The 17,851-nt window shown below is 36.2% G+C and overlaps 1 protein-coding gene across 1 annotated transcript in view; it reads right to left on the bottom strand.

Annotated features, from left to right (window-relative positions):
* Nucleotides 1-17,851, bottom strand: part of PTH2R (parathyroid hormone 2 receptor) — an 89,170-nt gene that overhangs the window by 46,605 nt on the left and 24,714 nt on the right. Inside the window, exons 2-4 of the mRNA XM_047721434.1 lie at nt 14,675-14,777; nt 7,680-7,790; nt 7,448-7,569 (exon numbers count right to left, since the gene is read on the bottom strand). Of these exons, the coding sequence (XP_047577390.1) occupies nt 7,448-7,569; nt 7,680-7,790; nt 14,675-14,777 (336 nt within the window). The remainder of the gene's footprint in view (nt 1-7,447; nt 7,570-7,679; nt 7,791-14,674; nt 14,778-17,851) is intronic.

Raw genomic sequence — 17,851 nt, 5'->3', positions numbered from 1 at the left:
TATCCAGTCCTCAAAAGCCATTGCCTTTGGCCAGGCCACCATCTTCCTGTCCTGAGTTACTCTAACAGCCTCTTCCAAATGGGCTTCCTATCATGCTTCCCACCAACTCACACTCCACCTCACCAGTGACCTTCCGTGTCACTCTTCTGCTTAAAATCCTTCAATGGCTCCTCATCACTCTTAGGGTAAAATTCAGATTTCTTTATATAACCCACAGGTCTCAAAACATTCTCCATTCACCATTGTACACTTGAAGGCTTTGAAGACCTGCCTTGTGCTGTCCTTTAAAGTTACCCATAGACCCCTCTTCCCCAGCTTCCCTGACACCTAGCAACCATTAATCTGTTTTCTACCTCTGTAATTTTGTCATTTCATAAATGTTATAGAAATGGAATCCTCCAGTATGTAACCTTTTGATATTGGCTTTTTTCACTTACAGTAATGACCTCAAGATCCATTCAAGCTGTTGTATAGGTCAAGTTTGTTCCTTTATAATGCTGAATATTATTGCATTGTATGTATGTAACCTAGGTATATCAGTATATATAAAATGTTTCCAACTTTGTAGACTGCATACATTTGGGTCATATTTTTTAATAGATTCTTTCAATCTCTGTTTACTGGTATAATTAGATCATTTTTTAAATATAATATTGCTATGTTAAGGCTAAGTCCATCACTTTATTTTTTTATTTTCTGTTATTCTATTTTTCATTTCTGTTTTATTTTTCCTGCCACCCTGTGGGTTACTTGAACGTTTTGCAGAATTCTATTCTGATGTCCCTTTTCAAACACTTTTGGTTGTTGTTCTAGGTATTACATTGTACAGCTTAATGTGGAGACTTTGATTACTGAATGCTTACCTTTCTTCTTTCCTAATTAAGCTATAATTAAGCATATAATTGAGCTATAATATAATTAAACAAATAATAAGCTATAAAACTCTTAAAGTCTGCTTTTGTAGTTTCTCCCACTTTTTTGATATATTCAGCTTTCATAAGTATTCAGTTCAAACTTTTGCCATGGATCACACATATATTTTCCAACAATTTGTGAATTGTCCATGTATTTTATTTTAATTGATTTTCAATTAGTTCTTTTGTAGTCAGAAAATACACTCTGTATGATTTTAATCTTGAGATTTATTGACACTTCTTTACAGCCCAGCATATGCCCAATCTTGAAGAAACTTTGATGTGTAATTTCAAAGAATGTGAATTTTGTTGTGTTTGGTGATTGTATTCTATAAATGGCATTTTCATCAAATTGTGTGAAAGATATCCTATGGGTGTTTTGTCTAATTGTTTTACCAATTACTGAGAGAATGGTATTTTCATAAATTCCAACATGGTGGGACCTGACCATGTCTCCCTTTTGCTTTGACAATTTTTGCTTTATGCAATATGAAGTCCCTAAAAGCATGCATATTTAGGATCCTTACTTCTTGCTGGTAAATAGATTCTTTAACCATTCTGACATGGCCTTCCACCTCAGTAATACTCTGCCTTGAAGTCCATTTAGCAATACCAACCTTTCTTATGCTGAGGGTATGCACTGCATTAACTCATCCACCCTTTTAATTTCGATACATCTATTATCTTCACATTTATCTGTATTTTTATAAAGTACATTTCTTATAGACATTATATACCTAAGTCATACATTTATTACCCATTCTATCTTAAGTGATTGTTAAGTTCATTTACACTGAGCACAATCATTGCTAAGGTTGGGCTTAAAAATAACACATTGGTACTGGCATTCTAGATGTCCTATCTTTGTTCCTCTGTACCTACTTTCTTACCTTCTATTTGGGAGGTGGTGTCATCAAGCATTTCTTAATATTTCGCTTGTGTTATTTTTTAGCAATTATGCATCCTGAATTTATCAGAGCCTCCATTTAAGTAATATTGAACTATTTCACAAACGACTTAAAACGTTTACAAATGTATACTCAGTTTTGCTCCCTAGCCTTTGCCCTTTTAGATTTTGTCTACATAGTGCTTGCTTTGGCAGCACATATAATAAATTTTGCCTATGTAATTTATAAACCTTTGTGAGACTATTATGATTGCTTTAAGCAGTCAGTAGACTTTTAAATGAATTATAGATAAAGATATAAAGAAAGATATAAGTACAGTAATAAATAAGGATAAGAATATAGTTTTGTTTACTGTTTTAGTCTGTCATTTTTATCCATATATACGTATATATACCCATTCTGATCCTCTTCATTCCTTCCTACCAATCTATGTTCTCATCTAGCATATTTCTCTTTGACCTAGAGAACTTTCTTGAGTATTTCCTATACTGAAGGTATGATGAAGATGAATCCTCTCATATATTTTCTGTCTGAAAAGTATCATTATTTTACCTTTATCTTTTTGCATATTATCACCTTAAGGATGTCATCCCATTATATTCCAGCCTCCTTTAGGCATCTTTTTTATTACTGTTCCCAATGTGCCCTTATACTCTGCCTTTAAGTTTTCTTTTTACTGTGATTTATAGCAGTTTAACTATGATGTATCTAAGTATGATTTTATTTTATCCTGCCTTGCATTTGCTAAATTTCTGAAATATATGGGTTGATTTATTTCACCCATTTAGAAAATTCTTGGCCATTGTCTCCTCAAATATTTATTTTGTCCAATTCTCTCTAGTTACCTCTAATTTCACATTGTTAAACAATTATATGTTGTCTCACAAGTCTCAGATGCTTCCAATTTTAATTTATTTTTTTATCCTGATGCTTCGGTTAGAAAATTTCTATTGAATTCTCTTAAAAGGCATTAATCTTTTATCATGCTGTATCCAGTATGCTGTTGAGCAAATCAAATGAATTCTTCATTTTTGGATTGAATATTTCAATTTTAGAATTTCCATTTTGGTTTTGTTTTGTTTTGGGTTTTTTTAAAGTTTTTATTTCTTTGATTTTTTCCCATCTATTTTACATACCTTCTCACCAAATCATCTAACATATTTAAAATAGTTATTATTAAGTATTTATCTGCAAATTCTAACATCTGGATCATCTGGTTTTTTCTGCTCTTATTTTTACTCCAGATTTTGGGGCCCTGCCTTGTAATTTTGTATCACACTCCAGGCCCTGTAAGTAAAAGAATGATAGAGACTGAAGTATTTGATGTCAACTGCCTGAAAAGGCAGGCCTCTTCCTCCATCAGCCTTCTTGGTTAGGGAAGTTGGATTACTCTGTTGTTAACTAAGTTGAGCTTTGTTGTAGTTTTTGTTTTATGTTTTTTGTGATCCTTTCTTTTATCCTGGTTTAGGTTTTGAGCCCAGAATCAAGACTCCTTCAGCAGACCTCGAGATCTTAGCGTTAGCAGCCTCTAGTGGCCATTTTATGGATTTTAGTTCACCTGACATTTTCCAAGCCATAGAACTTTTGGTGCTCTTTGAATCACCGTCAGATTTTTGAGTTGCTAGGGAATTTACCTTGCTCTCCTGCCCTTCCCTGGCATGCAGTCTGTAGCAATCATGCTCCATATGTGTCTTCTGTCCCATGCCTTTGACTAACTGCTGCATTTCACTCTGAGTACTTCGCAACTCTCCCAGAATTTCTCTTACCCTACCTGTGCTGTCCCCAGCCTTTGGCACATGGCCTCCACTCCCATGGGTAAAAACTGGCTGCTTGGTGATAGTGCACTGTGAATGGGCTCATTTCCTGAGATTCTAAGCCTGTATGCCAACGCTTGTCTATTAAAAGTTGATTTAAGGGGCACTTAGGTGGCAATTGGTTAAGTGGCAGATTGTTGGTTTCAGCTGAAGTCATGATCCCAGGGTCTTGGGGTCCAGGCCCATGTCCCGGTCCAAGTCCTTCACCGAGTCTGGCTCAGCAGTCTGTTTCAGGATTCCTTCTCTCCTTTTGTACCCACCCCAAGCTCACTTGTTTTCTCTCTCTCTCCCTCTAAGATAAATAAATCTTTAAAAAAAAAAAACTGTTGGTTTAAGAGCCTGGCTCTTTTCTTTCCATCTCTTTCTATGACCTGGTTATTCCTCTTCTACTATAGACCCAGGGATAGATAGCAGTCCTGGGTCTCTTCCCTTATAGGAAGGGCTTGCCCACTTCTAGAAATGGGATCATTTAGACTTCTTGGCATCCTCAGCTCACTGATGAAATATTATAAATTACTGATTTTGCATCTTACTTAATCTGTTCCTACTGTTACAACCTCCAGCATCCTAATTGAAAGCAAAAGATTTTGCCTTTTGTTCCTTTTTTAAAAAAAAATGTTTACTACATATTATTAGCAGTCAATAAAATACTAAAACATTTTATAGAAAATATTTGGGAATGCCTGGGTAGCTCAATCAGTTAAGCGTCAGTCTATTGGTTTCAGCTCAGGTCTTGATCTCAGGGTCATGAGTTCAAGCCCCACTTTGGGCTCTATGCTGGGTGTGGAGGACTACTTAGGAAGGAAGGAAGGAAAGAAGGAAGGAAGGAAAAAAAGAATATATTTGGATAATGTGTGAAACAGAAAAGAGGGGGAAACCTCCCAAATTCCTACCAGCCAAAAAGAAACACTTCATGTATTTCTTTTTATTCTATCCCTATGCAGCATTTTCCATTGTTTTAAGCATCTACATTCCCAATTTATATATAACTTTATGACCTGATTTTTTTTTCTGTTAACTGTATAACAAAGGAAATTTCTAAGGCCACAAACTCTTTACAAAAAACCTTTATGTGAGATTATTTAAACTTCTCTGGAAGGTTCTTCACTGGAAACTTAAATTCTTTAGAATATTCACTACAAAAATTAATAGTTCAATGAACATTCTGTCCACTCAATTCCCCACACTCCAAATCCTTATACTTGACTCTTAGAAGTAACTTCATAAGATCAAAAGATATGACCGCTGTGAAGTTGTTTTAATACACATTGCTAAATTGTTTTCCAGAAGTTCATTTAACCTTTAAACATGAGATGGATTATATGGTAATTTCTGCAGTAAGCTGTTGTTTTAAATATAATTCTCTAATGAATTTAATAAACCTATGGCTTATCAGAAGAGTTCTTTCCCATCTTTTTACTAAAAGTAACTGTCTCTTATAAAGAACTTACCCAACTCAACACCTAAAGAACAAATAATCCAATCAAGAAATAGACAGAAGACATGAATGGACATTTCTCCAAAGACCTCCAAGTGGCCAACAGACACATGAAAAAGTCCTCAAATCACTTGACATCAGGGAAATACAAATCAAAAACACAATGAGATACCACACCAGTCAAAATGACTAAAAATAACAAGTCAGGAAATGACAGATGTTGACGAGAGTGTAGAAAAGGTAAGCCCTCCTACACTGTTGGGGGAATGCAAGCTGGTGCAGGCATTCTGGAAAACAGTATGGAGGCTCCTCAAAAAGTTGAAAATAGAGCTAACCAATGACCTAGCAATTGCACTACTAGGTATTTACCCAAAAGATACAAATGTAGTGATCTGAAGGGGCACTTGTACCCCAATGTTTATAGCAGCAATGTCTACAATAACCAAACTATGGAAGAGCCCAGATGTCCACTGACAGATGAATGGATAAAGGAGAAGTGGTACACACACACACACACACACACACACACACACAGAAATATTACTCAGCCATCAAAAAGAATGAAACCTTGACATTTGCAGTGGCATAGATGGTATTAGAAGGTATTATGCTAAGCAAAATAAGTCTGTCAGAGAAAGAAATTTTTATGATCTCACTGATTTGTGGAATTTAAGAAACAAAGCAGAGGATCATATAGGAAGAGAGGAAAAGATGAAACAAGATGAAACCAGAGAGGGAGACAAACCATAAGAGACTCTTAATCCTAGGAAACAAACTGAGGGTTGCTGGAGGGAGAGGGGTAGGGGGATGGTATAACTGGTTGATGAACACTGGGAAGGGTATGTGTTATAACGAGCACTGTGTATTATATAAGACTGATGAATCACAGACCTGTAACCCCTCAAACAAATAATACATTCTAAGTTATTTTAAAAAATAATAAAATATGAAAGCTAAAAAATAAATAAATAAATAAAAGTAAGTGCCTCATTTTGTCAAGCCAACAATAAGGACATTATTTTAGGAAGAAGACAATAGATGTTTAAAAAATCTTAGTCGTATTTCCCTCCAATAAAGATGTTTATTCTCAATGCACACCTTTTTGTTTTTTAATTTATTGTTCCTCCTATAAAACTCTCATTACTGGATACCTGAGTGGTTCAGTCACTGAAGCATCCACCTTTGGCTCAGGTCATTTTGCTCAATTCCTGGAGTCCTGGGATTGAGGCCCACACTTGGGTGGGGGTCCCCTGCTCAGCAGGGAATCTGCTCTTCCCTCTGCCCCTCCCTCTACTCCTGCTCTCTCTCTCTCTCTTTCTCAAATAAATAAATTTTAAAAATCTTTTTTAAAAAAAGAAGTCCTGACTATTAGTGCAAAATCAAAGAAATCTTCAACTCACTGCTTCCCCTACTATTCTCCCTATTCCCAACCCCCAGCAAAAAAAAAAAAAAAAAAAATCAAGCATAAAGAAAAATGTCTAATGCTGGTACAGTTTATGTACGATAGACTGTTCTCAGGATCCCCATAAAAGCCATTTATACATCCATGTATCATATTAATTCCTAACATCATATGCATATATCATCATGCATTTTACTCACAAGGTCTGAGTGATAGGAATTTAAGCATGACTTAAAGCACCACGTATCAGCTAAAATTGACTATCTAGGGTTTCCAACGTTTTCATATGATTGTTACATTGCAAATAGCACTGATCAGGTATTTGGAGATCAGGATTCAGCTGTAGATCCTGTCATCAGTGAGCTGAGTCACTCTAACACCTAATCTCTTGTTCTGAGTTTACTCATGTGTAAAATTAAGGTGTCATCTGGAAGACCTATGGGATGCCACTTGCTTCTCCTTAATTCTACAACTCTAATCTTTCAGATACTAATAATATCACCTACTGGCCAATCTTACAAAATGACAAATACATCTTTAAAATACAAATCTCCTTTAGGAATACAGAGTGAAATGAGATGTAGCCATTCATAGGTAACAAAAAAGAAATCATAAATCATGTTGCTGACTACCTATTTTGATTTTGAAGTAAAATATAATGCAATATAGCATAATGTAATATAATATAAATATAATGTACTATAACATAATACACACAAACACATATTTATAAGTATATATGCATGTATCTTAGCCAGATAACTCTAACCTAAAGAAAATACCAGAATGTTTCAGGTCCTACACCATTCCTTAACCAGATAGCTAAAAAGATTCCAATCTTGTTTTTTATCTTTTAGAACATTTGTGTTCTAGAATAAAGGGGTTTTTATATATAATAGTTGGCAATCAAGAAATGCATAAAAATATTCCATTTTCCCAGGGGGGTTCACAAATACAAAAATTATCATTACCTTTCCTATGCTGATATCTGGCTGCATAAAGCGAAGGCAGTCTGAATAATTAGACCATGTTTTATTTAAACTGTACATAAAATCCCACGTTCCATTGGGGTTACAGTGTCGAAAAGCAACTCCTGTAAAGACATGAAGGAAAACATTGAGATTGCTCAATGCTCTTGGCTTTCACTAGGAAAAAAAAAGTATCTTTCTATTCCAAATTAATCATTTCAGAAAAATTCAATACCTTTATGATTGAAGTCATAAATATAAGGAGGGCATGGGACAGCCAGTATTTTCCCCACTGTTCCTCTGGGCCAACAAATGAGTCCATCCCATTCTGGGAAACAATTTCCCTCTAATAAAAAAAATTAAAAAACAAATAAACAAAAATGCAATTGGAACCAGACAGTAAGTACACTCAAAATACAAAATCTCAGGTCTCTACCTGCAGCAAAATATAAAACAAATTGGTAGTTATGGAAACTAGAATGGGGTAGATATGACGCAAATGTCCTAATCTCTATCCACCTTGCCTCGTTAAAGGTCCATTAATAGAAACATTTGATTTGCAGAAATTAAAAATATTTTAGTGATTCCACTCTATGTGAATTATAGCAATTAATATATAAGAAACATTGGAATTCATTGTGAACAACCATAGTAAAATTCTATCACAGTTCTAGCTACATTTTTTACCCTAGATTTTTAAAAATTGCTGTTAAAAAATATATGTGAAACAGATTGAGCTTCCCAGTAAGCTCCAAGATTTGAGTTTGCCTTTTTACCAATAATTCTTTTTTTTTCTTTTCACCAGTAACTCTAGTAATTTATTTGAGCCTAACCCTCATCTCAAACAAAATTCTCACAAGCTCTACTCTCCTTAAGAATCAAGTATAAAGATTTGGAGTGGGAGGTACTGAACGGACAAAATGCATCCAGAACCCGAGTAGTTCTCATAACCTCCATTGCCACATCCCCAGTCAAAACTCGTCAAACCATGATATTCACACAGAAAAATCTAGAATTTGGAAACTTCAACTTTGTCTCTTTTCAGTTCTATAACTGAACTGATATTACAATGTAACCGTAACACAGAGAAACCAAACATTTGTGAAGTTGAACTAGGATGAATAATATTTTGAGTTTTGCTTTTAACTACTTGAATCATTTTATAACTAGGTATTTGCATTTACATTCTGTTTTCTTTCATAGACATGAGGAAAATTTTTATTACAAAAATTTTTTCAGGGGAGCCTGCGTGGCTCAGTCATTAAGCATCTGCCTTCAGCTCAGGTCTTGATCCCAGAGGCCTGGGATCGAGCCCTGCATTGGGCTCCCTGCTAGGCAGGAAGCCTGCTTCTCCCTCTCCCACTCCCCCCGCTTGTGTTCCTGCTCTCACTGTGTCTCTGTGTCAAAAATTTTTTCATAAATAAAGCAAAATATTGTGTACACACACATGCACACATGCACACCTCTACCTAGAATTGACACTTGCCTATATTTTTATCATATTTATTTCATCTATTTGCTGTGGTATTTTAAAGTAAATTGCAGACAGCATAACGGATCACACTTAAATATTCTGATACCTATCTCTCAACTTTAAGGGAATTTCAAAGTGGAAATTTCTTAAATTAGCTAATGAATTCAAAATGCTGTTCTAGTTTTTTACACATAAATTGAAGAAATTTCTCATTGAAAGGTAAATCTGGTCTTCCTGGTTCCATTCTTGCTCTCCTTTCATTCATTCACACAATAAGCCAAAATCTTCCAAAGGCTTCCCATCTCACTCCCAGCAAAAGCCAAGTCTACAAAATCTGAAAGCCCTTCAAGATCCTCTTTCCCCCATACTTCTCTCCCTGACCTGGTTCTGCTAAGGTCCTCCTAGCTCTCCCTTCACTTCAGTCCATTCACCGGATGGCCTTAAAGTTTATTCCCATTCACCCTACAGACTTTTATTCACAGGTCACTTCTAAGTAAACTTTCCCCATTTATAGTTACCTTCAAAACTTGCCTTATCCCCTTTCCTTCTATACTTTTTACCTGAGCTCTCATCACCTTCCAATTGGAACTGTTATTTTATTATGGTTTCTTAAACCACAGGAACCCTGAAGGTGGGGAATTTTGTCTATTTTGTACCCAGCCCTAGGCAGGCGCTTAACAAATATTCAGTCAGAGTCAACACTGTGTGTTCTTCAGGACTGCTCTCCATTAGTTGCGTATTGAACTTCCAAGAAGAGAGCATATCCTCCATTTAAAAATGAGATTACTTTTAATGCGTGTTGTATTCATGTTTCTATTGTTACCATAACAAATTACCACAAACATAATGGCTTCAAATAACCCAAACTTATTATCTCACTATTTCTTTAAGTCATAAATCCAGTGAGTTCAGCTAGGACTGAGTTCCCCATTTCCTTGAGGGTGATCAACTTCTAGAAACCACTTATATTCCTTGGTTAATGACTCCTTTCCTCCATCTTCAAAGTCAGCAAGGCAAGCTGACACTTCTCATCATGTCTCTCTTCCACTCTCCTTTTCCCCTCCTGATTCATCCACCACACACACCACATTGGACCCTTCCAGATAATCCAGGATAATCTCCCTACTTTAAGGCCCATAACTATAATCCCAGCTGCAATGTCCTTGCACCATTTAACATAGCACATACACAGGCATAACACCAGGTATTGGAGTATGGACATTTTGGGGGACCCTTATCCTGCTACCATTATAGCTCCCTCAATTTTTTAGTTACCAATTACACTACGGTAGCTGAGTAATTTTCTTCTAGCTGATGTTCATGATGTTGAGTTGTTTGTTCAGTTTTGAATAGTCATGCAAACCCTGATCTGTACAGAAAAGAATTCAGCATAAACCTGAAATTAATTTCTTACTGTCTTCCATATCACATGGAAACAAATAACCTGATTTGCTTTGGGGATTGCTGAAGCAATAAGAAAAAGGAAACGTCTTCCCTCACTCACACTGTTCTTATAGAAGAGAGCATTTTCTTGGAAACAGCCTCACTTTGTCCACACAATAAAAGCCTGTGCTTCACATATCACAAGCAACCCAGGAACCCATTATACTGGCTCTTGCTTCTGGAGCATGGCTTCTCCAGCTTCTTTCCGCCATTATCTGTGTTTTGTTTTTCTTTCTTGTTCAAACAGAGTGCAATGAATCAACCCCTTCCACCAACCTTACCCTAGACATTCTTCTGTATCTTGCTACCATTCCATATGGCTTCCATATGACATTCACTTTGTCTTTAACAAGACATGCATCCTCCTTGACCTGTACTTGTTCAATCTTTTACCAGAGACCTATTGTACAATCTACCAAAACTGGACCTGGACACACATTCTTGAGTTCCAAAAACTAGCTGTCCCTCTAAAATGTATGCTGCAGGGGTGCCTGGCTGACTCAGTCAGTTGGCACCCAACTCTTGATCTTGGCTCAGGTCATGACCTCAGGGTTGTGAAATCAAGCCCAGCGTAGGGCTCTGCACTGAGCACAGAGCCATCTTGGGAATCTCTATCTCCCTCTTCCTCTGTCCCTCCCCACTACTTGCATTCTCTTTCTCTCTCTCTCTCTCTCTCTCTCTCTAAAACAGATACATAGACACATAAAATGCATGCGGCAATATCCTGATACTTTCTGGCAAGAGTTAGTTAACATGATGGAATAAGGTCTTCATACAAGTTTATAACCCAATGACCATTTATTTTATAATTATGTAGTTTTAAACTACTATGGAGATAAATCTGCTGATATTTTCCTCATGCTCTAAAGGGGATAATTTTCTAGTTCCCTACAAGATACCCCACACACATACACACACACTCCCCAAAATTCAGAAAACCAACATTCCTCAAAAATAATGTTTCTGTAGATTATGTTCATCTCTCTGGTGGCTCTTTGACAAACAGTATAATAAATACCCACAAACGTTGAAAGGATTGAGGAAGCCATGGCCTCACACAGCTAATACAGAGATCTTAATTAACATCTACTCTTTGATCATCATTTCAAAACATCCTATGTGAGTAAATACTTTCACCAGTTACCAAGAAACTAATTAATTGCCTGATGATTCACCAATCTCTCTTTATAAATTAACACCATTAATTATATTCCCTGTCATCTTTTGTGTATGCCAGGACAAACTACTTATTAGTGATGCTTGTCAAACCATGATCTTTACACAGAACAGTCTAAAATTTGGAAACTCCAACTTTGTCTCTTTTCAATTCTATAGTTACCCATAATACAGTGTAACCATACATTTGTGAAGTCACACTGGGATCAACAATATTTGGGGTTTTGTTTTTAACTACTTGAATCATTTGATAGCTAGGTATTTGCATTTATACTTCCTCCACTTTCATAGACATGAGGAAAAATGGTATTCCTTTTTATTACAATTTTTTTCATAAATAAGTCAAAGAATATTATATATATATTGCACCTGGAATTGACACTTGATAATATTTTGCCATATTTATTTCATCTAATTTATTTTATGAAGACACAAAGGGTCTGAGAAGGTCCTATATTTATCTAATTAGTGTTCCAGATGGAAAGACTAGGAAAATGGGAGAGAACACGTTTCAAAGACAAAATAGCAAACCATTCCCATGAATGACTGAAAGACATAGATCCTCAGACTTCAGAAATTAAATGAATCCATACCTAGATACAGACGAAAGCTGCAGAACATCAAATACGAAGAAAAGCTCTTAAAAGGAGCCAGAGAGAAAAAAAACTAATCATCAACAAAGACTGAAAACTGATTTGTCACCAATAACAACAGAAGCTACAGTAAAATGAAATAATATTCAGGCACTAAAAATAAATAATTCTCAACCAAGAATCATATGTCCAGAAAAAGTATCTTTGACAATTGAGACTGAAATAAACACCTTTTCAGACAAACACTGAGAACGTTCACTGCAAGCAAGTTCACAAAAAGATATATTTCATCTTGAAGAAAAATTATAATATATAAGATAAAGCTATATGACTTTATTAATATAAAATTATATGACATAGCATATAATTTGGAAGTAATTAAAGTATTTCAAATTGCTTATATTATTCAAGAGGAAGAAGTTATAAACTTTAAATGTTCTTAAATTAAGTATTTGGAGATTAGAATGAAGTAGATCAAACCAGATATTTCATTATAGGGCATAGCTTTTTTTTTTTTTTTTTTAGAGAGGTGGGGGCAGTGGGTAAGTGAGAGAGAAAATTTTAAACAGGCTCCACATCCAGTGCAGAGCTCAATCTCACAACCCTGAGATCATGAACTAAGCTGAAATCAAAAGTCTGAGGCTTAACTAACGGAGCTACCCAAACATCCCCAGGGCATAGCTTTTATTTTTATTTTTTATTTAAATTCAATTTAGCTAACATATACTGCATTATTAGTTTCAGGGGTAGAATTTAGTGATTCATCAGTTGCATATAACACCCAGTGCTTATTACATCAAGTACCCTTTTTAATGTCCATCATCCAATTACCTCATCCTCACACTGACCTCCCCTCCAGCAACCTTCAGTTTATTTCCTATAGTTAAGCGTCCCTTATGGTTTGCCTCTCCCACAGATTTCATCTCATTTTATTTTTCCTTCCCTTCCCCTATGTTCATCTGTTTTGTTTCTTAAATTCCACATATGAGCGAAATCATATGGTATTTGTCTTTCTATGACTTATTTCTCTTAGTATAATACTTTCTGGTTCCATCCATGTCACAGCAAATGGCAAGATTTCATTCTTTTTGATGGCTGCATAATATTTCATTATATAAATATATACATACATCTTCTTTATCCATTCATCTGTCGATGAAAATTTGGGCTCTTCCCATAGCTTGACCATTGTGGACACTGTTGCCATAAACACCGGGGTGCAGGTGCCCCTTCGGATCACTATGTTTGTATCCTTTAGATAAATACCTAGTAGCTCAATTGCTGGGTCATAGGGTATCTCTATTTTTAACATCTCCATACTGTTTTCCAGAGTGGTTGTATCAGATTTCATTCCCACCAACAGTGAAGGGGGTTCCCCTTTCTCCACATTCTCACCAACATCTGTTGTTTCCTGACTTGTGAATTTTAGTACGGCATAGCTTTAGAGACATCTGCTGCATTCAGATTGTTGAGAATTTAGGGAAGCTCAGTAAATAGCACCTCCCTTTAAAAAAAAAATTCCTAAATTATACTCAACTATCAAGGCAAGGCATTTTCCCACATAAAACATTATAATTTACCTATTACTCCAAAGATTCCAATAAATAATTTTTCTCAATGGTCCCAATAAGAACTATGAGTCATCACCAGGCCCTGAGGAGAATAAGCCACAGGTTCCTGTGCAGTTATAACAGCAGAGTAACCCCAAGAGTACAAAAGCCACCACAAGCTTACCTGTAGTATTGTTTTGCTTTTCTAGTTCCCCACTTGAATGTGGAACTAGTTGAGAAATAACACAGAAAGTCGGGCATATGGAAATTAAATAATCATTTTACTAAAAAGAAAAAATGTTTTGAGAACAGGGCCTAGGTACATATAAAAGGGCCTGCTTATTTGTTCTTCTAATATTTATATATACTACCAAACTGCAAGCAAGACACACAAGAACAGAGCCTGTCCCTCCAAGCTTACTACCTGGTTGAGGGCAAACCAGGATGCATGCTGTCTGCAAGCAAAGAGATCCAAAAAGAGGCCTGAGAAAGACTGATATGCACGTGCCCAGCTGCTATTCTGAAACTCTAAAGTCAGGCAAGTCATTCTGTCCACAGGGAGGGAAGAGCTTGTGGTTAAAGAAATGAAAAGAGGGTGCCTGGGTGGCTCAGTGGGTTAAAAGCTCTGCCTTTGGCTCAGGTCATGAACCCAGGGTCCTGGGATTGAGCCCCGCATCGGGCTCTCTGCTCAGCTGGGAGCCTGCTTCCTCCTCTCTCTCTGCCTGCCTCTCTGCCTACTTGTGGTCTCTGTCTGTCAAATAAATAAATAAAATCTTTAAAAAGATAAAAAATTAAATTAAATTATAATTAATTAATTAATTTAATAAAAATTTTTAAAAAGAAATGAAAAGAGCATGGTTCTGCTACATGATCCTTCACATGGAAACATGGAATGAGTGATGAGGAATACCCAACCACTACTTAAAAGGAGAATTTGAGTCTTTTTGAGGACTGGGGTCGGGACACAAGACGACATGATTTTTAGCACCTTTACCTCCTTCCTGAAGCTGAGCTGTGATGTTGAGCTCACACTGTACTTTAGCTTTCAGCACAAGGACAATCTGTTCCTCTATCGTAATAGTGCCATCAGAATCCAGCTGGGGAAATAAAAAAAATACAAACAGAAAAACATTCCCATTACCTCTTTCTTAAACCATGATATAATATCTCATTATCTACCTTCTAATACTGTTGAAAATTAAAGTTTTGATATCCTGCTTCTGGAATAGTCTTTTATCTGAGTCAAACTTTCTATGAGGTACCTTTCATTCCCACCCTGGAACATGCACCTAACATACAAGTGAATAATGAATTCTAATTGAATGAGTTCACCTAGGTTTGGCTTTAATACCACCAGCAATGGAGAAGAAATTCTACTTTGGAAAAACCTTCATTTCAATGAAATACATTTTATCTTAACTATGACAAAACATTCATAAATGTTTGTTCAAAGTATGGTGCTTGGACGGCCTGAATCTGAGGCACATATAAAGTGTAGATCCTTAAGCTAATTAAGGATCAGATTAAGATCAGATTTAGTGAATTAGAATTTATTTCTAGAGGTGGCAACTGGTAATCCCCATGTTTCACAGGAACGCTTTATGGTTCTGGCACCAACTTTAACAAGTTTGAAAACCAGCATATGTGAAGGTACAGGATAATGGTAAAGATCATTGTATTAGTCAAGCTTCAATCAGAGAAGCAGAACTATTAAGAGATTAAGATAAATTACAAAGAAATACAGGTAGAGATAGAGATAGAAAAAGTATTTGTTACAGGGATTTGACAGTTTGACTAAAGTATTGTGGAAGTTAGTTAAACACCTCCAGAGGCTTTTTTTTTTTTATCTGATGCAGGAGCTAGAAATCTGCAGGTCAGGAAATCAAAAAGAGAGGATAAATGTAAAAGGGAGGAAGAATAAGAACAAACTGGAACCATGAGCACGAGCTAGAAACCATAAGGACACACTAAAATACATGTGAATTCTTGTCGCCGCCAACCTTCATGTTGCTGGTGTTCTGAAGAAGCTGGCATTCTTTATCATGGACCTAAACACACACTTATCCCAAGAATCAGAGAAGTTAAAGGAGGACCCAGGAAAAGATGAAACAGCTGCAGGCCTGGCTACTGTCCCTCCCCAGTGAGATGAGCCCAAATATAAGCAACAATGTGTGTGAGATATGAAAGTACCTGCTTGACCATCTGAGTGTAAAAAAACAAAATGGCTGCTGCTTCACTTCTGCCTACCAGTGTTCATGAAAAAATGTCTTGTGTGTCACCCTAACCAGAAACATAAAGGTAATGGGAATTCTGGGGTATACATTTTAACATAACCAAACTGACATATTACAAAGTCATCAAAATCCACCTCTGCCAACTTGGCACCCATACACATCTCTTCAAGCCACAATGAACTTCCAGAAAACTCAACAACAAAGTCATGCTTCATGGTACAATCCACTTGGTACAAAGCGTGATTCCAAAAGAAAAGAATTTTAAGTAGAAAAAGTCTGTATTCATCATCTCTAGCTATGTAACAAATTTACCCAAAACTCTTTGGCTTCAAACAACAAACATTAATTATCTCACAATTGAGAGAGGCTTAGCTGGGTGATTCTGGGCTCAGTCTCTTAAGAGATTTCAGTTAAAACTTCAGCTATAGATGTTGTCACACAGACCTGACTGGGACTAGAGAATCCACTTCCAAGATGATGCCCTCACACAGCTATTGGCAGAGGACTTCAGTTCCTCAGTGGCTGATGAGAAAAAATGTTAGTTCCTCACCACACAGTTCTCTTCATATGGGTGCCTGAGTGTCTTTACAACATGACAATTGGCTTCCCACAGATGAGTGATTCCAGAGAGAAAGCAAGGGGAAACCCACTATGTCTTTTATGATCTCATCTCAGATGACACTCATGGTCATTCCCATCATATTCCATTAGCTAAAAGCAAGCCACCAAGTCTCACTTAAGAGGAGGGGAATTAATCTCTCTCTTTTAAAGAGAGATATCAAAAAATTTATAAATATATCTTTAAACAACCACAAATTTCTACAGGTGGTCCATAGAAAGAGGATACTGAGCATTATGGGTTTTGTAGATTTATTAATAATCATAGGGTCCAGGGGAGCCTGGGGGGCTCAGTTGGTTAAATGTCTGCCTTCAGCCCAGGTCATGACCCCAGGGTCCTGAGATCCAGCCCCATGTTGGGCTCCCTGCTCAGCGGGGAGTCTGCTTCTCCTTCTCCCTCTTCCTCTGCCCCTCCCCTGCTCATGCTCACTGTCTCTCTCTCTCAAATAAATAAATAAAATCTTTAAAACAATAATTATTAATAATGATGATAGAATCCAGAGCTTTGCATTTCTGTCTCTCTGTAGGTGACTTAGAAATTCTTAAATCAAACGAGAAGATAAAACTCATCAATTTACCTAAGTAACCAACTCCCAATAATACAACCCTTTGCGTACCCCAAATCTTTAATTTCAGGCTGCAAATACTTATTTTCTAGAACCATTCATTAAGGAACATGGGAAAACAATCCTTTTTATGTTTTGCAGTAAGACATTATGGATTAAACAATAGAAATAGAAAGATGTTTATATTATTAGCCATAAAAACCCAGAGATTATGACAATTATGATTTTAAATAACATAAAATGACAACCTGGCAGGTTAACTTCAAATGGAGAATATGGAAAAAATAATCTATCATAAGAACTAGTTTCAGAATAAAAAAAGTCTTATTCCTGAAAATTATGAGTTTATTTCCCAACATATTTATAATACAAAGAGCAGTTCAGTGAATAGTCTGGTACATAGTTTTAGAGACTTTTGAATAATATTCATAGTTCAGTGCTCACATTTAATGCTATTTATGAAAGGAGACAATAAACAAAAACTAATTTTTTGGATTGGAATAAACATCATAATTTAGTCATCAGGCAAACACAATGCAGATCCTGACATAAATGTAATTACACTAAAAATGAGCTATAAAAAGTTCACTTATCCAGAAGGGAGAATGAAATGTGGGCCTGATGAACCATCTGGGTAAGCATGGTAGTGAAACTGACTTCTCATTCATTATCCAGAAACAGCCAAGCACCATTCATTTTTTTTTTGTTGTTCTGTTTTCTGGCTGGTTTTTTCCTTGTTTGTTTTTTCAGTTC

This window comes from Lutra lutra, chromosome 3, assembly GCF_902655055.1.
Source record: "Lutra lutra chromosome 3, mLutLut1.2, whole genome shotgun sequence".
NCBI classification, from domain to species: Eukaryota; Metazoa; Chordata; class Mammalia; order Carnivora; family Mustelidae; genus Lutra; species Lutra lutra.
This window is presented reverse-complemented; position numbering and strand designations above follow the sequence as displayed.